General features: G+C 42.6%; 1 protein-coding gene across 1 annotated transcript; it reads right to left on the reverse strand.

The window, feature by feature from the left end:
• Positions 1–64: 64 nt before the first annotated feature.
• ret (ret proto-oncogene receptor tyrosine kinase) lies at positions 65–21,099 on the reverse strand. The gene is made up of 20 exons (XM_086122705.1): positions 20,807–21,099; positions 12,300–12,545; positions 11,803–12,096; positions 10,698–10,936; positions 10,425–10,620; positions 10,139–10,338; positions 7,985–8,267; positions 7,655–7,777; positions 7,410–7,520; positions 7,167–7,280; positions 4,171–4,415; positions 3,942–4,089; positions 3,303–3,410; positions 3,012–3,226; positions 2,803–2,925; positions 2,661–2,731; positions 2,414–2,551; positions 2,194–2,293; positions 1,499–1,646; positions 65–759 (listed from the first exon to the last, which is right to left on the reverse strand). The coding sequence occupies exons 1-20, from the start codon at positions 20,877–20,879 to the stop codon at positions 602–604; spliced, it is 3,333 nt and encodes a 1,110-aa protein (XP_085978831.1). The 5' UTR covers positions 20,880–21,099; the 3' UTR covers positions 65–601.
• Positions 21,100–22,615: the final 1,516 nt, after the last annotated feature.

The following is a 22,615-nucleotide window of genomic DNA, read 5'->3' on the forward strand; positions in this document are numbered from 1 at the left end:
ACTATTTTACTGACAATTTTCATTTAATTAAAAAAATAAAATAAAAATAAAAGTAAGGAGTCAGTTTAACCTCTGTTTGGAAATGTTTATGAAATATTGTGTAGGTAGAACAGAAATTAGTCTTTGGACATAGAAAGGAGCGCAGTCCTCCAAGGTAGAAACTTTACATTTTTTTTCGTCCACGCAGTTCCAGCTGTCTACAGCAGATGATGGTAAAGGTGTCCCCTTTAATTCCTGGGCTGGAACAGTATCTTCACAGTAGCACATGAATATTTGGAGGCTAGTGTTGAAGCGGCACAGGCACTTAAAAGACATTGACACTGACATACAATCTGGTACAACAGTCATGCAGTGATACAACGTGGCCAACATGACTGTGAGGTAATAATTAACATACATAAGAGTTGAATGAAACATGGTCTGCTTTGATCTAGCTAGTTTGGCAGCAAAAAAAAATAAAAAAAATACCCCAGTTTGAATACCCGTGCAACAGAATTAAAAGGGAACCAACTTTAGCATCAGATTATATATACACAGTCTTATAGAAATATACACGTCTACCAACACATCTTTTCTACAATGTGGATTTGTCTTGTCACATCTAGCTATCAGGCTTGTCCACGTTTTTTGCGGATGAAGGCAAAGCCATCCAGTTTGCATAAACACTATCATTGGCATATCTTGTAAAGACTGGATTAGTGGCATCATGTCTGTTGAGCGGTACCGGGCTCTTCTCGGGCCAGTTCGGGTATGACATGCCTAAAAATGAGAACACATCATTTTTCTGCACTCAGTGAAAGATAAGCAGCGTGCAGACAGCAAGGCTTTTAAATCAAACTCTGCAGTGGCTAGGGTGGAGGTCGGTTATACCTTGATCACCATTATCAATGGTAGGTCTTTGTAATGCATCAAGGCATTGCTTAATATTGCATTAGCAACCTGAACATTCGGTCTATTCAAGTAACATCGCCAAAGAGTTGCACTCAAAAGCCTTACTGTGTCTCCATTCAGTAATCATTATTAGAGTAACAGCTACACATGGGGAAAAGCGAAGAAAAGTAGTGATTTGATTCGGCGAGGACCTGTTTCAAATGTCACCGGTTTTTGGTTTCGGTGGCAAAAAAGGAGGACTTTATGACTCCAAAAAAGGTAAAAAATAAAATTAAACAAAAGTACAAATAAAAAAGTTAATGAAGGGGGAAGGGTGTTAAATAAATTAAAAGGATGAGTGCATTCAGTATTTGCAAATGTTTTTGGTCAGCGTTCCTGTACATTAGAAACAGGTCCAAATAAAACAAAATGTACGACCACAGAAAGTATTGTATTTCTCAGAGCCTCTAATTTACGATGAAATGGTCAGGAATAATTGACTAAAGGCATGCCCAGATCACAGTCTCACACACACTTGACTATAGAAAGCCAAACAGAACTTGCCAAAACAGAGGGGCTGTTTGTTTGCCCTGTTTCTAAAATCGTGTAAATGCATGGGAAATTCTACCATAGAGCTTGTTTTCAATCCAAGTGGAGGGGAGGGTTCGAGGGATAGGGGCGTTATTACAGTCCACAAGTGGCGTGTCCTCTTCGGAGAGTGCGTCATCGTACAGTAGGGCGTCAGCAGGAGTGGACGCTGCCAGGTCCAGGTAATCCTGACAAAAGCAGATCAAGGTGTGATTAGACTGATTAGGTGGGGCGGACTGAGGTTTTTTTTTTTAATCTCTCTGCTTTCATTAATCTACAACCCTGTTTGAACAAGACAGAATCCAGGCGCAGTGCTTTAAATGCATCTTTGCCAAGGCCACATTTTTGTTATTCAAAAAACAAATGATAGGTTTTAAAGCTTATCAGTCAGACAAATGGAGCCTGAGGTTACATAACGTTGGACCAATAGCTTTTCTGCAATGTAGTTCTATATGAACAGTATACGAGTGCAGTTTGCCTGAAAACATGAGTTTGAAATATTGTTTTACTACCACATTCGTGCATTTAGTTTTACTTGTATAATTGATGTCATCATATACAAGATTTTTGTATGGACACAACAAGCCTCACTGCAAGGCAATAGAACCACATCAGCAGCCGATCAGTGAAGAAAAGTAGTGCTCATAACGCAAAAGTCATTGTTAAATATCATGGGAATAATTGCGCATTATTTGTGCTCTTGAAGGAGATTTGTTTGGTAATGCTTCACCATACCCGACTTTTAACCATCATCTTTTCCAGTTCTTTGCTGATGTCAGAGAATGTTGGCCTCTTGTCTGATTCTTGTTTCCAGCATCGACCCATGAGGTTATACCTACAAAGCAAAGATTTTTGCAGTTGTTTGCGCATTTATTTTGGGATTTTCCCAGCAGAGTGCATCGTGCGATGCCCTGCACTTGTCAGATGTTGCAAACTAACAAAGAGGAGAGCTCACATTTCCTCGGAGCAGTTCTCCGGTCTCTCCATCCTGTAGCCAGTCTTCAGCAGGTTAAATAGGCGTTCGGGTGCAATCCCTGGGTATGGATTACCTCCTAATGTCACAATTTCCCATAAGAGCACACCAAAGGACCAGCTGGACGAAAGAAGAAACATTCTAGTAAACACCATTCAGCGTGATGTATATGATAATGAAGCATTCAGACTTATTTCTTTAAAAACTCAAACATGACGACTGTACTCACACGTCACTTTGTGTTGTGTAAATGTGATCAAACAGAGACTCTATCGCCATCCATTTAACAGGTATTCGACCCTTCAAAAAAAAAAAAGATTTGGATATGAATTCAAAGATGATGGGGAAATGTGTGTTCTTTCTGTCTTCACCTTGCTCCTCTTAACATAGGAGTCCTCCTCATACACATCCCTGGAGAGGCCAAAGTCTGAGATTTTCATTTTCCTTCCCTCTGCTACGAGCACGTTACGTGCTGCAAGGTCCCTGTGAACAAGCTGTTGGCCCAAAAAAAAAAAAAAAAATCAGAAAGCATAATCACAATATATCATGAAGATACACATGGAAAAAAAAAGAGTCAAACCTTCATTTCCGCTAAATACTGCATGCCTCTGGATATCTGCCATGCAAAGGAGATCAGGTCACCCATAGTCAGCGCTCTGTCGTCTGGGTTCTCTAAATAGCTGGAGTTTCGGTTGGCGTCCATTCCCATGAAGCTCGGGCCAACTTTCCGGCTCTCGCGAAGGAAGTTGCGAAGTGACCCGAACTTGGCATATTCCACGATCAGGTACAATGGACCTATTCAGAGGAAAAACAGTCTTTACACTCCATGCACAAAACCGGCTGTCACCGAGGAGCTTTGCTGAGGTCCTACCATCCTGGCTGCATGCTCCATACATCTTTATGACATGAGGATGGTTCACTTGCTTGAGTAAAGTGAATTCTGACAACAGGTCCCGTAGCTCACTGTGGGAGGCGTTTTCTATCATGGAGAATAAAAAGGATTTTGTATGAAGAAACAAACAATCAGGTCAGAGCATGTCTTAATATTGACATACTGGCCACAAGCATTAGGTACATGTACAAATCCATTTTCAAATCCAGTCATGTACCATAGTTACATAAAATAACCATACCATTAGGAACATCTCTCAGTGTGATGCAGATTTCTTCTACGTCACTGCAAAATTAACCGTTACATGAACGTCTCTCTGACAGCGTGAGGGCGAGTGAGAGCTGTTTTGCTCCCCATCTGTTTGTTTTTAACTTTGCTTGTTTGTTAGTGAGAAGAATTTTGCAAAACCTCAACTGCCAAATTCCATGAAAACTTGTGGAAGTGTGGAACACGTTTGGAACATATATTTCTTTCTTGTCTTGCAGTGAAAGTGAACTATTTTTCTTCTTATAAAGCATTCTTAAAGCATAAAGATGGTTTCGATAAGCATAATGAAATGTCTGATGGGTTTATCATCCGATCTTTGAGTTGCATTTGCTGTGGTTTGATCGCGCTTACCTTTCAGCATTTTCACAGCCACAGTCGTGTAACCTGCTTTTCCTTTCAATCTGAATGCTGTTGCTTTGACAACTTTGCCAAACTCTCCCTCTCCCAAAGTCTTGCCAAGCACAAGGTTCTTACGAGGGAATTCCCATTTGGGATCCTCCTGTTGAAAGAAAATAAACACGATGTTCCACATGTCTAAAAGCCTCACCAACCAAAATGTGTAGTGTGAGAAGCAGCTCACGGGTATTTTGAAGGTGTCAGTCTCGATGGATTCCTGCGAGCCTCTTCGTAGGTTGTTAGCAGGGAAGCTGATGGGATAGGCCTGGGCTGGCCGGCGGAAAGTCATCTCAGCGGATGCTATTGGTGGCTTGGGCGAGTTCTTGTGGTAGCGGTGGAGGAAGTATGAAGAAAGGAGGATAGAAATGATGAAGGAGAGGAGCAGAACTGTGGCGATGACCGTCTTACACATGTCGTCGCAGAGCCCCTCTTTTTTGGGAGGAGGAGAGAGTAGAAAGATGGAATTAGTATTGACATGAAGCAGGATCTCATAATGACATTTTTAATACATTATGGCAATCTGCCAATTTTATCCTATGACAAAAAGAGAAAACATTTTAATTGTGCATAATTTCAGTTACTCGAAGGAATGTCTAAATAACAAAATACAAAGATGATGACACGGTGGGGTGTCTTTTCCTAGTCCACAAAACACGGGTCACAATGGTTGGGCAAATTCCCACGCGCCCTCGGTGACCTAACTGAGGATGAAGAGTTGGTCCATCGTTCCACAGCCAGGACAATGGACCCTTCTTCCCACCATGCCTAAATATACCTTATCAGGGAGGCTGAGGAAAGTGATCCCCCTGTAGTTGGAACTCACCCTCCGGTCACCCTTGAACCACCACCATGTTCTGCCAATCCAATGGCACTGTCCCTGATGTCCACGCGATGCAACAAAGCCTTTAGGAACCCTGGGAGGATCACAACCAACTCCTGGGCCCTGCCACCAAGGAGCTTTTTAACTGCCTTGGTGACTTCAATCCTCGAGATAAGAGAGCCTGCCTCAGAGTCTCCAGATTCTGCTTCCTCAAAGGAAGGCGTGTTGGTGGAATCAAGGAGGTCTTTGAAGTATGACCTCCACTGACTTGCATCCCTGAGTTGAGCACCACTGTACCCAGTGTTGATGGTGCACTGCTTCGCCCTCCTGAGACACCAGATGGTTGACCAGAATTTCTTCAAAGACATTGGGAAGTTTTTCTCCATGGCATTGCCGAACTCCTCCTATGACTTCCAAAAGGTGCGTTCCGCTTGGCCAACCAGTACCCATCAGTTGCCCAAAAGTCCCACTAGGACTCCTTCTTTAGCTTGACAGCATCCCTTGTTGCTGGTGTCCACCAATGGGTTCGGGGATTGCCACCACGACAGGCATCGACCACCTTACCACCACAGCTCCAGTCAGCTGATCCAACAATGTAGGAGTAGAACATGGTTCACTCCGACTCAATGTCCCCTGCCTCCCCGCGGACTTGGGTGAAGTTCTACCGGAGGTGGGAGTTCAAACTCCTTTTGACAGCGGACTCCATCAGATGTTCCCAGCTGACAATCACAATAAATTTGGGTCTGTCACCATTCGAACCAACAAAAACAAGGTGGTGATTGGTTGACAGCTCCACCCTTCTCTTCACTCAAATGTCCAAAACAATACACCCGCAAGTCTGTTGACACAACCGAAAAGTCAATCATTGAACCATGTCCTAGAGTGTCGTGGTACGAAGTACACATTGGGATACCCTTATACTATACAATAAGACTGGTACCAAAGCCCAAGCGGTGTGTTGCCCGATTACATTGAGTCGAAGTCTCTCCACCTCACATACCAGCTCAGGCTCTTTCCCTGCTAGTGATTTGATGTTCCACAGTATTGGACCGTACGGTTCACACCTTCAGGCACTGCCCAACTGTCACTGCACCCGACCCCCTTGGCCCTTCCCAAAGGTGGTGAGCCCACGGGAAGGAAGACCCATGTTGCCTTTTTGGGCTGTGCCATCAAGCCCCACCTCCAGGCCTGGCTCAAGGTGGGTTGTGGGGCAGTGACCCGCATCCGGGCAAGGGATGGGTATATCCATAGGTGCTATTCATTATGTGGTTTCTGAGCCATGCTTTGTCTGATCCCTCACCTGGGACTTGTTTGCTCTAGGTGACCCTACCAGAGCCGAAGGCCCCCAACAATGTAGCTCCTCAGATCACTGGGACACACAAACCCCTCAACCATGATAAGGTGATGGCTCAAGGAGATGAAAGCACTTCTTTTTTCATTCATATTTATCAGTCCTTATTATGCTGCCAGGTGTGTCTTTATCATTAGACAAACACAGACAATTGCTTTGGGATTTCCACAGGCTCTCAAATGTTTCATAAAAAGTGATACAAAAACAAATATTAAATAATCAATAGTATCGTTCGTTTCAGTCTTAGTTCACGATTTTAAAACCAAATCAAAAAGGCTCAAACTGCCGTGATCGTTTCGATTGCCCGCCTCCCTAGAAAATCAAGCCTGTCGCTGTTTTGTTGTTTGTTTGAGGAAAATGAAAAGTGGTTTGAAACACTTGACCCTCCTGCCTCTTCTCACTAAGTAAAGCCATGTGTCTTCCGGTCACATGGAATAGTTTGAGTGAGTAGCCCGACCTTACTTAAACAAGGGTATGTAACACATTTCTTCACTCCTACCACTCAATTCTGATATATTATTATGATTATCAGCATATAATAACTGGGAAACGAATGCGCCACACCCCATCAAATTGGCCCTGGAGTGTGTCTCTCCTTCACTGTATCTAAAGGGAATGAAAGAAGTCGCTTCCATTGGCCGGAAAGTCAAAGTGGACTGTGTTCATGCCCACAATGGGACAAGCCCTCATTTTTAACTGCGCTTGTGCGTCAAAACAAAATTGGACCCTGAAATAGGTCTCTGAATGTACATAACTGAAAACAGAAAGCTCTGCTCTTGCTTGGGGCAGTAGCGCTGTCCGTGTCAGCCAATGCGGATGCAGTCGTGATGAAGTGGTTGAGTGACATGAATATAAAAGCAGTGGAAATCATAAACTATATTGAATGTGGATTCTTGTTCTTATCAATTACAATAAAAGAGAAGGTTCACTTTTCAGAGTTTCCAGCGTTCATGAGTGATTTATTCACTCATTTTAAATATGAGTTGCAATTAGTTATCTGACAACTCACCCTCAATATCTTCCTTTTCACAGAAACATCTCTCCGTCAAGCAGTAACAGGTCCCGTAGCCAGCCTGGATGCCGTTCCTCAGGCCGAGTTCGTGACCTCCGGTGACAGTTTGCTCTTCGCATCCATGCACACGCACACACAAAACATGCATAAAGACACACGCGCACGGAGTCACCATTGTGAAAGCAACAGTCAGGATCTGCCATGACTCTTTAACCCAAAATGAATGATATCAGAACTTACTTGTACAGTCTTGCGGGCATATTGATGTATCTTTGCTTTCAACTGCATCGCAAAAGCTATCTGGACATGTGCGCAGGTCTGGGGAACAAGTTGAGTAGTTTTCCGCAATTCCTGGAATAATAATCATATTTATGTTTTTGATATTGAATTAGCGTGGGGAACCTCCCATGTTTGGATCCCCAGGAACAATGTTTCTTAGTGCTTCAAACGAAAAAAAAACAAACGACTGTGTAGTTTTAAACGACCTTTTTCAGTGCCTTGCCTCCACTGGCATCTCCCCGTAGTTGCGCCCAGGCCTCTGGTGGACTCACAGTCTCCTCTACGTCTGTTTTCTGCGCAGGATAGGAACTGCTGACTGTCCTGGTTTACTGCATAAAACAGGCACAAAACATAGTCCACTAAATGGAACGGGAAGAAAAAAGCAACATTAAAAATTACACAGTACTTCATTCTAAACGTTGGGAAAAAAAAAAAAGCAGGACTGAGATGAAATGACGTGCTGATAAACTCAGCTCAAGAACTGAATTGACATTTATAAACATTGCATTGATGAGAGCATTTTCCTGGTATTCCACCTTCAGTATCCAGAATGATTTGGATCTGAGTGCTGGCTTCCGACTGTGGGTGGGCCGTCTGAGCTACAACCATGTACTGCAGATCCTGGCACTCGGGTCTTCGCAGAGGCTCAGAGTCGTTCACGTAGAGGAGTGCCCACATTTCATCGGGTGCCTGGGTGATACTTATGGCTGCATAGCAGGACAGCTCGTCAGCAGAGACGTTCTTATCAGGAACCTTCAGCTGGTATGTGACACTGAAGCCATCAAACTGCTGGCAGTTTTCCACGCAAACTCTGCCAACCTGAGAAGAGGCGAAAGAGGATTTGATGTCACTTTTATATGTGTCCTGTGATTGCCCGGTGACCAGTCCAGGGTGTCGCCGACAAGTAGTTTGTCTAGCTTTCAGATCACCAATATTGCTAAGGAGAATAAGATGTACAGCAAATGGATGGATGGATGGCGTATTCCGATGGTTGCTGTAGAGCGGGGGTGCCCATTACGTCGATCATCTTCGCTTCGGAAGAGGAGAAAACAAACAAACAACCATTTGTGTGTCTTTGTGCATATTAGAAATATATTTGTTGTGTTCATGTACACTGCACCCTCATCATCCTATCAGTCTCATTTTCACAAAAAGTATTTAAAAAATAAAATAAAATAAAGCAGGTAAATCGTTAACCTACGGTGGCGCGTGACATGCGTCACCGGAGGTTGTTAACGCTCTCAGCAGTCTGCAATTGCAGCTTCTGATCAGCGCTGTTGCGCTATATCTTTTATCGTGATCATCATTCTCATTCAGAGTTTGTTTCGTGTACAATTCACCGAGGGCACGGGCAAAGAATAGGAATCCAGAGGGCCGAGGGAGGCACTTTAAAATGTGTGAGCTACGATAGTTAACAGGCTGCAAAAGTGCGTCGCCTGCCTCCGTGTCGGGCTGTCGTTCATCATGGCGTGCGTGTGTATGTGCGTGCGCGGTAACAGGTCGATCGCGGGAGGTTGGTTGATTGAAAAGTCGATCTTCGGTCCAAAAAGTTTGGGCACCCCTGCTGGAGAGTCAGCAGCAGGCAGGCTTGACAAGAGGTAGAGATTTGTCACTGATAAAGCTCTGTCACTTTGATAAAATATCTACAAAATACGTGGCATGTGTTTTTTTCAGGTAAGGCAGACAGCCAGATTCTTACCCACTCAACTAAATAGCGTTTTTGGATTCACTACAATTGTGTACTGAGCAATTTTGGTATGTTCCATTTGCTGAGGTAAAGTTTTATGAAATACATTTTGCGAATTAAGTGTAGTGCTGTATGGCTTCACTGTACTTTTGGCGTTCGGTTCAGCAATCAGACATCTCTTGGCAAAAGTAAGATCTTACCATGTCGCAAGAACAACACAACACAGTAATATATGCACCAAATATTGGCTATCACGTACTAAAACAACAGCATTTATAAAATTATGTATTCCAAATTGTTCTTCCCGGGCCTGCGTGGGTTTTCTCCGGGTACTCCGGTTTCCTCCCACATTCCAAAAACATGCATGGCAGGCTGATTGAACACTCTAAATTGTCCTTAGGTGTGAGTGTGAGCGCGGCTGGTTGTTGGTCTCTGTGTGCCCTGCGATTGGCTGGCAACCGGTTCAGGGTGTCCCCCGCCTACTGCCCAAAGACAGCTGGGATAGGCTCCACCACCCCCGCGACCCTTGTGAGGATAAAGCGAATCAGAAATTGGATGGGTGCATGGATGTATTCCAAATATTCACATGCTAATACTAAAATAAGTTCGCTCGTGTGATCCAATGACATTTTTGACAACTTGCTTTGACGATCTCCCCTTCACCTGAATTTAGTCTAGTCATAAAAATGTGTTCTCTCGAAAGGAAACCACCAGGGTTTTGGGTAACTTCGTTGACAAAATACTTGATTGATCAGGGTTTTAAAAAACTGGAAAAATTGGGCAGCTGCAACAATCAATCACCACAACTAAACTCAAACCTCAAAGATTATCTTGAGTTAGTGGATCGATCTAAATTTCCCATGATCCTCCAACAAAATAAAAAACGCATGACAATTTTGCCAGGGTAGGTTGGCCTTGTGTTTCAAAATTAGCCCACGTTGACCAAACGGATAAAGTCAGACTTAGAATATGCCCACATCAACGGACAGCTGAATTTGAGTACCTGAGCATAAATCGAAGCTCTACGCATAAGCGTGAAGATATGTGTGATGTTCTCAAAGTGGATGTGGACGGGTAAGATGGTGACATTGAAGTGAAGCAACACAGTCGCATCTAGACCGGGGTAGGCCGTGTCATTGACCAGGTAGTCCAGCTGCACGTTGCGATTCTCTGTCACAAGCAGGTTCCTCTTCAGGATCAGCTCTAAAAGGGAGGCACAGCAGGTTTTCTTCTCAAACATCTCTTTAATTAAAAAAAAAAAAAAAGATACAGTTGATGGGATTACTCACGATAGTGATAAATGGTTTCTCTGACGCCGTTACGAGCAGCTTGCTTTTCACTGAAGCTGCGTTTCACATCAAATGTATCCCTTGTCCAGGAGTCAGCGTTGAGCAAGGTCTCAACATACCTATTGTGACTCTGGTCTGTGGAATAGATGGAGGTCAAGTCCCTGTCAAAAACTGACAAAGTACCATAAGTACCACCCTGGAAAGAGACAGATGAGATGAATCGGCATTTCTATGAATACAATTTCAGATCCAGTCTTCTGTTTGTTTTCTTACTTTCGTCCGATTGAAGCTGATGACAATATCTGCTGGGTCTGTTCCATTCACATATGGTGCGTTATCGTCCTCGTCATTGACAAAAACATCCAGAGGGGTGTCCAGCGTGGTGATGGCAGCCTCTGTGCTAACTGTGCAAACCAGCACCAGTCTATAACGTTCACTCTCTTCTCGGTCTAACGGGGCGGTCACAACCATTTCGGAGGTGTTCTGATTCACAGCGAAGGGTGCGGGCGTCTCTGTTAGGACAAGAGCAAAAACAAGGCAGCTTTATTTACATCAAGCACATTTCATGCGCCGGGTAACTCAATGTGCTTCACACAAGAAAAGATGCAACTTTGAATAAGCATTTACAAACACAACAGTTCAGAGGAAATATATGCCACCGTTTAGACAAAATGCTACACTGAGGATATCTGTGATGAAGTCAGAATCCGTTAGATTGTTTCAGGATATAGTCTAAGCCGGGGTCACCAACATGGTGCCAGTGGTGGGCACCGAGTTACTCCCAAGGATCGCATGTGTCACTGTGCGCCCGTTCTTAAAAAAAGCTTACCAGTGATGTGATGTACTTGTTGAAGTGTTCAATTGAGTACAAGTACGATGTTAAATACTACAATACGTTTTTGGTTCAGCATTTTTAAGAGTGACAGTCACAGAGGAGCAGTTGAAAGCAGAAGTTTAACACTGGCTGTAATGCGCGTCACTTCCCAGAGTGTGAAGTGAGAAATAAATGGCCACGAGCATTTGAGCTCCTCTGCACATTAAGCTAAAAGAAGTGTAGAGCCGTGGAAACATTTTGCATCCTTCAATGCCTAAATTTAGTTTTAAATGGCTAAAAATACAAACAATGAAGTTCCTTGATTCTTTTGGGGTTGCTTTTACTCATGGTTTTTGCTATGGATTCGATCTTGCTTTCGAGGCACTTCATGCATGTGTAGGATCGAAATGATAATGTTGCTATTGTGCCAACACCTTCGACATATAGAAATAAAGTTTTGCTGATTGATATTTGTCTCCTACCTTTTTAAATCAATGTCGATCATTATTGTGCAAAATAATGAACATGACTTCTGTCTTCTCGTGGATAAATATAATGAATTACCTGATTCCACACTGTAAGAGATGGTGTAGTTGGGGCACACGTTGCGTCTCGTGAGTCTTCGCAGCTGCATTACGGCCCCGGGGAATCGGTTCTCCATGATGTGTGGTTTGGAGATGTCTTGGTGAGGGAAGCAGAGCTCTTTCATATCTGTCTGTGCACATTGTGGCATCGTGGCATTCACAAAGTCCAGGATGATCCGAGGGTTATTTCTAGTGATGCACCAGGACTTCTTGGTGAACTTAGGTTGTACCATAACAGAGAGGGACAACTTCTTCACAGACCATGAAGGTTTATCTGATGAGACGCAGAGAGAGAGAGAGAGAGTGAGAGAAAACAGAGACATTTTAATCTCTAACAGACCTCTTCCTGATGATGGAACTTCTTTATCTGTATGGGAAGAGTGTAGCCAATCTAATTGAATCATGATGTAGAGGATACCTGACAGCATCACTACAATAGGCTCCTACATCAACGTGAAATGCTTGTATGCCACTCACATAGCGAGGCAAAGTCATTTTCGTCCAGGGTTTTGTTCAAGGACAGCACTCCGGTGTTGGTGTCCATGTTAAACCAAGAGATGTAGGCGGGCCGCTTCAGCGAGCTGGACCAGCACAGGTAGAAGTGCGGCTTCTCGAACTCGCTATCCAGCATGGCGTGGACCTGGAGGACCCAGCTCCCTGCTGTCTGGCCAACATAAATGGTCTCCTTGTACTCATTTTGAGGAAAGTACAATCCTTTAGCCCCTAGTTAACACACACAAGGATAATAGTCTGTTTAGAAAATAAGAGCGACATGATATACATATACAGTGTATAAATGCACACACATTCACATTCACACACACACACACGCGCACACACACACACACACACACACACACACACACACACACACACACACACACACTCAGCAGTCCCCCCCACCCCCACCTTCTCGTCCACTCAGTTAGCAGAAATTGAAAGGAGGGCTCAAATGACACTTAGGCAGCTCTTTTAATGAATTTCTCATGTGGTCGATAATCATGTGGTTCCCGATTGTCCTTGTATTCACCTTGAGATGTTTAAATTACACCAGATCACATGATGCAGAGGGGAAATGAATCATGAGGAGAGGAAGGGGGTGGTATATGTGCTTGTAAGGCTAATCCGTATAGGAGCTGCATCGCATCAGCTATATGTTTTCACAGGAAAATTGAGATGCGAGTGTGCGTCCTGTAATTACATCCCTGCTATGATCCCCTTTGACGACAGTGGGCGACCATTTAGGGAGGGCGCTAATGTCATTAGCAGACAACAAAACTAGATTTTCTATTTCTGTTGGTGCAATTCAGGCCTCAGCTCTGGTTTCAGACATTGATTTAATTTCACAGGACTTGGATGACAGGAGGCTGGATTGATGGATAAAATGTTCCTTCCTGAAAGATTATGATTCACTCAGGGTGGCTGCAACCATTTTTTTGGTAAAAGTGTTCCTGCGGAAAACAAAAAAACAAACAAACAAACAAAAAGCCCTCTTGCTTGTTTCTCCTGTGGGACAACTTCTAAAAATTTGATTTCAGTCAATTTAATTTGATTACTGCAGAAAATATTTTTCAGTGACAGCCAGTGTGTGATCAAAATGTGAGCACCCACAAAAAAAAAGCCACAATAAAATACTAAGTCAACTAAAATAGAGTTGTTTGTTGTTTTTATGGAGTGACTGTCAAGTGGCAATACTTTTAATTAATTGCAATGTTTCAACATTATATTAAAAAGTGACCCGAGACAAAATGATTGATAAAAACAGTGAAAAAGACAATCTTAAATTTGTTGTCTGAATAATTAAAAGCCACTTGCAGAGCGTGCTTTTCATGTTTCTCTCCTTTAGAAGGATTTTTGCTGTCAAAAAAAAATTAATTTGAATTTGGCAATGTTGGGGAAAGACACGGGTGCAGAAAAAAGGCCGGCCTCTAATTATACCAATTATAGCCTTTAGAGGGCACTATTATCTTGGTAAGCGAGACCCACGCTTGTCTTCGTGGAAAGCGATCAAATGATTCTCATCAATCAGCAAACAAAATGACAATAATGAATGACAATGATTTACTTCTAGACACAACGATAACAGAAATATCATATTAAATGGAATATCAGCTCTTCAAAGAAGCAACTAGTTGCAAACCAGATGCGAGCAAAACAAATGTTGGCTTGAAGCCACCGGGGTTATGCGACACAACTTGTTCATATCAGTCAAAATTCAATTTCTCTCCAGGACCGAAGCCAATGGAAAGCAGGTAATCAGACTTAATTGAATGGATCGAGCTGACCTCTGAGGGCAAATAATATCTTTGGTTTGTAAAAATATCATGACTCATTACCTAACCCCCCTGCAATGATGCAAAAGTGACATTTCAGTTCCTCAAACCATGCAGGGTTTATAGTACATAACACAGCAAATGATGCTCTTCCAATAATTGGAATATCACAGAAAATTATTCCCGGAACAGCATTAGCCTGTTTTATCAAAGCAAATATTACCTTGATAAGACAAACCTATTCAACCATCAAACCGTCATAAAAGCTGGTTCTGAGCTGCACCTGCCACATACACGTAATCTAAAGTAGGCGTGTGTAATTTTGCAGACAGATGCTTTTGGAACGAGAGGTCTCTTGCATTCCCTCATGTTTGCAAGAGCTATTTTCTACCTCTGAGTGGATGTGAAAAACACTAGAAAAACAGCCACGGTGACGGCACACTCTTTGCTTGACCTTGGTGCTTTGCCAGGCGGTAATAATGACCCGTGTGTCCATTTTGCCTCGTATATTATCTGCGGAAGGACAAAGGGGACAGAGGCTCATGACAATATCTGTGAGATGCATCACAAACCAAAGTCTGTCTAGAGGTGCTGCTTGGGTGGGACGCCCTTTTCTGTTGTCCCAGACAAAGACGGGAACTCAATTAGTTCAATGCACGCGCCGACTGATAGATTTACCAGCAATGAGCTCATGTGCTTGCTCACGGCGCAAATCTCAAGGAAATAATAGCGAGAGCCGCACACCACATCACAATTCGCAGAAAGCGAGCAGCGTCTCTGATACGGTCCATGTTATTCAACCGCTCCTGCACAGAGGCCTGTGTTTGCCAAGGTCAACATGCACTGCACGTGTCCTTGGAAACGACCCATTGGAAAGGCAGCAGTGCAATCAATAACCGTACTAATCAACAGTGATGCTGATTGTTTTCCTCTTATGAGACAGACATGGAGCTGAAGGCGGCACGTGTGAAATCATCCCACGACACACATAATTGACCGGCTCCATTATTAGTTTGCGAGCATGCACGGGCACGGCAAGACAAAACGTAATCATTTGAAGCTTCATGCACATCAAATGTGTGCTATCACGATCGTACAGTTCAGTAAAATAAACATCACGTTTACACCAAAATCATCAGCTATCATGACAACACCACTTCTTATTACGCAACAGTTCTGGGACCTGCTCACTGCCAGGATTTCCATCAGCTAAAAAGAAATTCCACTTATGAAAGCCATTATTGATCATAACATTTTAAAGTGTCTCCTACACCATATGCAATATTGTTTCATCATATCCACGCAGAAGACCTTTATCGAATAAGAATAAAGCCCGTGCTCTCAAAGCAAGAAGGTGTTCGTATGAAATAGTCATTTCCCGTAACAAGGGCGGCATGATGATATATCTGATCACTTTCCAGCAAAAGCTAATCAGGTAGTTTACTGTGCTGCATACCTTAACATAATAATCCATTACACCACAATGTAATCCAATTAGCTCAGAGGGAAGAGAAGAGCACAAGATCCAATGTACCATGTTCATCAGTCATCAACAAATCTAATAGGACATCTCCTTAGGGGTTAGCTGCAAGTACATATTAAGTTTTAAGAACTCCCAGGGGTGCGTCAGAGGGAGCGGGTCGGTCACGTGACGCAGGCTTCAAGTCAGTCTCCTGCTTTGAGAGTACATCTCATCACAGCGGCAGTGATTAGGCAGCTGAGCATGATGATGATTTCACCTCCAATTCTAGATATAAAGGACTGCGCAAACTCATAGGGTGTTTTTGTTTTGTTTTTTTAATCAAGGATTGAATAGAATGTTGCAGTAGAGACCTTACAGTGATCAAAATTGAAAATAAAAGTGATTTTGTTATTGTTTATTTGTTTATAACGAAACAGGCCACCTGCTTGTTTGAACTGGCAGGCATATATTGACATTGATACAGTGATTAAAACGTTGAAAATGAGTAATAAATGTAAATAATAAAACCATAGCTTTATCTGGCTAGTGATCAACGTTTGGCCAACCCTGTGAACATTTTTGAATAACCTGCTAAAAAAATATAAAATGACTGATAAAACAAAAAAGCTAATTTTGGCCTATAAGGTTTTCAAAGCATATTGAAACATTTCATTCCCACTGCAATATTGCTATTACACATCATGAATGCATATTTGACAATAAATTCGGAATTTTCGATGATTGCTTGATATGAAACTTTCAGCACTTTAAACAGTGCTACTTTGTAGTTCCCATTTCTACAGCTGTTCACTTCTGCATCATCTTCTACAATGAATTTTGGGTGGAGTTTGCATGTTCTCCACATGTCATCAGTGTTACTGGGGTGCCACATTGGACCATGCACTTCTGAACCAGATGTATGACAAAAATGTTATTTTAAAGATCGACAAAAAATGTGCATATCGTATGTGCAAAATATTTGCTCTGAATATATTTAATTTGCGATAATACACAACATTAAGTGCAACTCGTTTTGGACATTGTTTCCCACAAAAATCAACTAACTCAAGATTTTAACATTATTGAGGTCCGATGTTTGTCCTGCATCTCATTCCAAATGCACAAAAAATTATTCGGCCTGCTCACATTACAATGTATGACAGAATACAGTAAAACCCAAGACGTTTCTGCCATCTGGTGGCGATTGGTGATATTACCACTTAAAACTACATTTGATTCCTGCCTAGCCACTGATTCGCATACTTATTAATAGTTTATTTTTTTCATTTCAATGTTAATTTTGGATTTTTCCCTTTTTTTCTGGGATTCTCCCCCCATTCCACATTTCCACCCGTTTTTCGGGGGAATTTTTTTTTGGAAGTAATTTTTTTTTTTTTTTTTAATCAAGAGTCCACTCAGAGTGTCCCCGTGACCCACCAGTTGCCCATCACTGCAAATATATTTTTTTGGGTCTATGTGTGCCCTGGCCATCAATTCAGTCCATACGCTACCTCCCATTGTTAGTCAGCTGGGATGAGCTCCAGCACACCCGTGACCCTCGTGAGGTTAAGCAGTATGGAAAATGGTTTGATGGATGGGTTTAATGTGGAATCCAAAATGGTGAACGGTACACTAATGAAATAAGAATTTACAACTATGCCTCCCATGTGGATCTGCGGTCGTCGCACGTCCCATGAGGACACAGATGCCCTTCTTTGTTTCGCTCCTAGTTGTAAATACTATGTCAAACACGCTGGGTACCACTAGGGAACTGGAGAATAACTTGTCAGGATCTGTGTGAAACAAAAGGGCCACATTCCCAAGGGGCAAAATTTCAATCAACGTCTCCTTGTCCTTTCACCGCAGCAAATTCAATTCTAACCATGCATGAGGAGGAAGCATGACCCATAACTGACTAACGGGTCATGCACAGAGCCGGGGAAGCCTCCATACAGTTAAGAAGGGGATGTTAAACCTCCCAGCAGTAACAGGAACATTACTTCCTCCAGATTCTAATTGGATGTACATTTTGTTGCGTTTCCTGGAACGTCTTATTGAATATTATCATTAGACCCCGTGGAAAGTCCTAAATCGGAATAGGAAGAACCATTTCGTAAACCATCAAACAACTACATTTGCTAATAGGAATAAGCTCTTAGTGCATCGTCACCTGAGCATGAGTCAAGAAAAGATGAACAACATAATAAACAAATACATATGAGTACCTGCATCTAGAATTAGGAGGAACACACGTTGATAGAAAAAATATGGAAGAGACACACTCTTCACCAAATAATTTCTCGCAGCATGTTTTCAAATTGTATTAAAAGAAGCGGAGTGACAAGACGAGAGACAAATTGACAAGATTGATGACGCTTCCACATTGGCAACGCAAAACAGAAGCTTTACTAAACCATGTAATGTAATAAGGAGCTAAATCAAATAGCGGCATGCACCAAATGAGATTTATTGGTTTGGTGCCGCTAAAAGAGAAAGATGTTGATGAAAACGATGCAAGCTAGAGGGGGGAGATTCGAGAGATGTTGTGGCCGACTCCGGCATGGGCAAGAAATGGCTGGAGGTTACCACTAGGTTAAGGTTACCGAAGGGTAAAGGGGGTCAAAGGTAGCGAAACACGGTCACGGTGGTAGATAAACCGCTCGATGCTTTCATGTGAAGACATCTGTGGCTCTCCTCACGAAAGTGATGGATTACGTTTGAATGTTCGCTACTAAAAGGATTCCAAAAAAAAAAAAAAAGGCTGTCGTGAGTTTTGTGTGTTTCCAGCTAAGCTTGCAAATGATTCGTTTGGCCTTCATCAATTATTAGTCGAGGAAACCATTAAGACAAATCATTAGCTTCTTACAATTTTAAGAAAGCCTTTTATGCACTAAAAACGTTTCCCAGCAACAATTTTTAGATCTTTGACCTTCCTGAAGGTGTAAGCTGCGGCTGCTATTTGCCATCAAGCGTTAATTGCCCATTTCCTCAGATTCATTAGCTCAGCAAAAAAAAACAAAAAACACTTCACCGATCCGTTACACACAACCTGGAGTGGGAAGGATGGGCACCGCCACTGAATACATTCGAGAAATGTTCCAAACAATAAAGACCCACAAATAAGGAGGACTTGATTCACTTTACTTCTGACATCATTAGTGCATGAAACATAGCACAACATAAGGGTGACACGCACCATTTATTTTGGATTCAATAAAAAAGATTTTTGTTGTCACGCGGATGAGTTAAGGTCACCAAAATATAAGTATTCGAACCTCAATTATATATATTCTACATCGGGAACTTGAACAAGGAGTCGGCGTCACGTCATTGTCATTAAGGGGTTGAGGGAACAATGAAATCAATGTGATGCGTCATTTCGGCAACTGATAACAAAGTGAGCGCTGTGTTCAGATCATATTTTCCCAAAGAAAACAAATAGGCGGTGTTTGCCCGGAGATGTGAGCAGCTGCTACACACCTGCCTGCTGTTCACCTCCTTTCCTCTTTCAGCCTGCTTAGCTCTTTTGTTGCCACAATCAGCCAGGCGAAGAGATAAAATGGGGTGTCTTTCCGTACCCACCTAATTACTATCACACCGTTCGCTTTCTCAGTCAAACCAAAGCAACAGCCAGCATTTGAAAAAAAAATGTCTTCAAGTGCAGAATACATGCAAGGCGGAATCGGTCCAATGCGCAGGATATGTGATGCAAACTAACATCAGTCAGCTTTTGTGCGCCTTGAGAACCCCGTAAAGCGGCTGTCAACATGAAAAATAATCAGAGGACATTACACGAGGCCATGCCACCTGAAAAATGATCAGGAATCAATTTAACAACCCTGAAAGAAGAAAGGTACTCTCGGGTGATAGGTTTACTGCTCAATCTACTTTTGCCGATACCAACGAGCGATGACAATCCGTATGAGCACGGCCGTCTCATCTTTTGATTGAAATGACGGAAGTGCTCGATTTTTGCTTGATAAGACGACATTGGAGGCCCCTTAGACAATCAGCAATTCCACACAATGGCCCACATCTGGGCAGGCGTTACCATCTAACGAAGTTACGCAAGTATTCAGACACAGTACATGAAAACAATGGATTTGGCTTTTTCTTGACAGCTTCCACTTATAGCAATACTTTTTACAAGATGGCTTGGTGTGACGCTGGGAGTTTTTGACCATTCAGCATGAACTACAGTTCCAAATGTTGGCCGGCCTGACAATATCCATTCTAATATCCCCCCCCCCCCCCCCCCCGCCCCCCATTGCTGTTTCACATCAAACTCTTCCAAGCATGCCTTGATGGGCCTGACTTTGTGCGATGGGGCGCAGTCACTGAGAAAACACGCCTTCACAAAACTGAAAGCAAAATGTCTGACTCAAGACTCAAGGTGAGCGAGGGGTTCACGCCCAGCCCACACCGAGTGAGCCATTAAACCTTTAAAATGTTCACTTCAATACTTCTGTCCACAGAATATACTTTGCTGCCCCACAAAGATATCCACGCTCCTGAACTATGAGCCCAACTTTAAATATAGACCACTTAGAATGACCGTGTTGGTACAGTTGGGCTGTGGGATTGTGAATGGGATTATGATATTATGATATATGGCTGTATTCACTCGACCGTGACACCAACATGCCATAACTCACATAACATGAGATACACACCATGTCTATGTCACCGAACACACTAAGCAATGTTTGGGCTTGGGGAAAAACAACTATCGCGTGATACATAAAAGCTAAAACGATATTTCGTTTAGAGTTGATTGAGTGATTGATTCAACTATTTTAAACATGCAGTTAAAAAAACAACAACAACAACAAAAAACACCAACAACATGAAATCTATACATTAAGGTGTGGTGGCAAGTAGGAAATAATCGAATCCTACTCCTTTACCATGACCCTAAAAATAGATTGTCCAGCAAGAAATGTCATCTAAAATACATATACAATAATATATGCATAATTTCCACATATAGAGCCCAAAAATATATGGATACACTCCCCTTTCAGCCCCTACCTTGTACCCCATACACATTTCATTCAGTTTGTAATCTTTCTTTGGAACTATCAAGCGCATTTTTACACAAAACGCACTGCTACATTGCTCCCAGGGCGAGGAATGCAAGACTCACACAAAATAAATGAATGCATTACTTTTCCACCATAATGCACATCTTTCAGCCTTAAACTTTTTTCATTATAGGAAAAAAAAATAGTAGTGATGCTGATTCTTACCTCTCAGCAGCATCCACAGCAGCAGCAGCACCGAAGCGCCGTTTCCCCGTGAGAAACCACAACTTGACCCCATCTTCGCCAACCATAAGTAAAAGTTGATGCATGCAAATGCAATTGGCACACTCGACGGAATTCTCAAAAAGCGACAACGAGAAAGAATGTACAGGTAGTGCGCGTGTCCCGCGTGGGCTCCACTCCGAGTCGTCCGCGTCCCGAGGATCCAGCTGCGCGGTGCGTGCGCGTGCAGGCTCCGAGTGGCTGCTGGAGCCGCGAGGCGGGCTGGCTGCGCGGGGCGTTGGGGGTAGGGGGGAGGGCGACGACTTGTCCGCTGGTGGGGTGCGCGCGGCTCTGCCTCATTGCCCACGCTGCTTCCGCAGCGGCAGACGGCTACGCAGCTACAGGAAATTTAAGAGCGTAATTTAACAGCGGGTCAGTCATCTCATTAACACGCTGCAGGGAGCAAATCGGGATCGATAACTATTACATGCGGTATAGATATTATTCAAGGTGTAGTGAAACTGTGCCAAGGGGTAAATTGTCATACCATTTCTATCAGTTTTTAAAAAAAAATTAAATCTTTACAGCCATCTTTTTGTTTAATTTCCATTCCTAAACTAGTGCGAATCGGACATTGAATTCAGTGGGTATGTCAAATTTGTGAAAATCCACGAGAAATATGTAGAATGATTGGCCACAGTGTGCTCACTCAAATAAGATCCAACAAGTATTGATAGACGATGCCCCAATGTATGATTTACAGCGTTGTCACGGGTCTGTTGCTTTGAATTTAGCGTTCATTGCATCACATGAGGTCACAGGGAGCCCTTAGTGGGCCGGCTCCTCCACACTTGGTGGATTTGGGAGAATTTTGTTGACCTCTTAGGTCACTGCATTCTGCTGAGTGGCCTTTACTTAATGTCCCTCACACACGATTATAAACTAAAGGCAGTTGAGACTTATGTGAAATGCACTTCCATGTGGGATGAGAGCAGCTTCTTCAGTGGAAAAGAATGTTGAAAAGCAGAGAAAAACACATTTGTTCCAGTAATACTACATAAAAAAAATTTGATTTGTGTTTTTGCTTTAACTGTATAATGTTAAATGTATTTCTGTATTTAATATGCGCAAAGTAAAGGCATCCATTTTCTGAACCACTAATCCGCATTAGGTCCACAGGTGAACTAGCAGATTGCAAACCGCAAAGCGCTTGAGTTAACAGTTGAAATAATCATGAAACTGAAACCAGTCCTTAAATGTAGACGTACTTTAGTTCCAAATACAAATGGAAAATCCATTCATAAACATTCGAATGAAACCTAACAAACTTCCTCTTTAGTCAGACTCTTCATCAAAAGGGCAATTCTAGAGTATGTAAACCGATTTGCCGGGAGTGCATTTTTCGTTGGCCTATTCTTTGCATATGTCATGTGACAACTAACACCAAAATAACTGAGAGATTATGGCCCAAACATGGATCACTGCTTGAATTTTTATCTGGAAGATGACTGTTTTAAAATACAATTACAGTACTCACAAAAAGTTCGGAATATTGGGCTTTTGGGTGAAATTTCAGGACGTGCCTAAATGCATTCAAACCTTCAGAGATTAACTTCATTTGTCCGTCTCTAACCTTTTAAATGCACATGTTCAACTGTTAAATGTTTCAGTTGCTTCATGGCAAAATTCACAATTCACATTTTGACATCACGAGACCAAGAAGACACCTAACAATGGCTCAACAGTGTCTTGCCATTGTGATGCTTCAAACATGACGTTCATGACTGTAATCAGTAGGTTGCAAGAGAGACA

Source organism: Hippocampus guttulatus, chromosome 10 (genome assembly GCF_054856545.1).
Source record: "Hippocampus guttulatus isolate MCC_2025c chromosome 10, RoL_Hgut_1.0, whole genome shotgun sequence".
Taxonomy (NCBI): Eukaryota; Metazoa; Chordata; class Actinopteri; order Syngnathiformes; family Syngnathidae; genus Hippocampus; species Hippocampus guttulatus.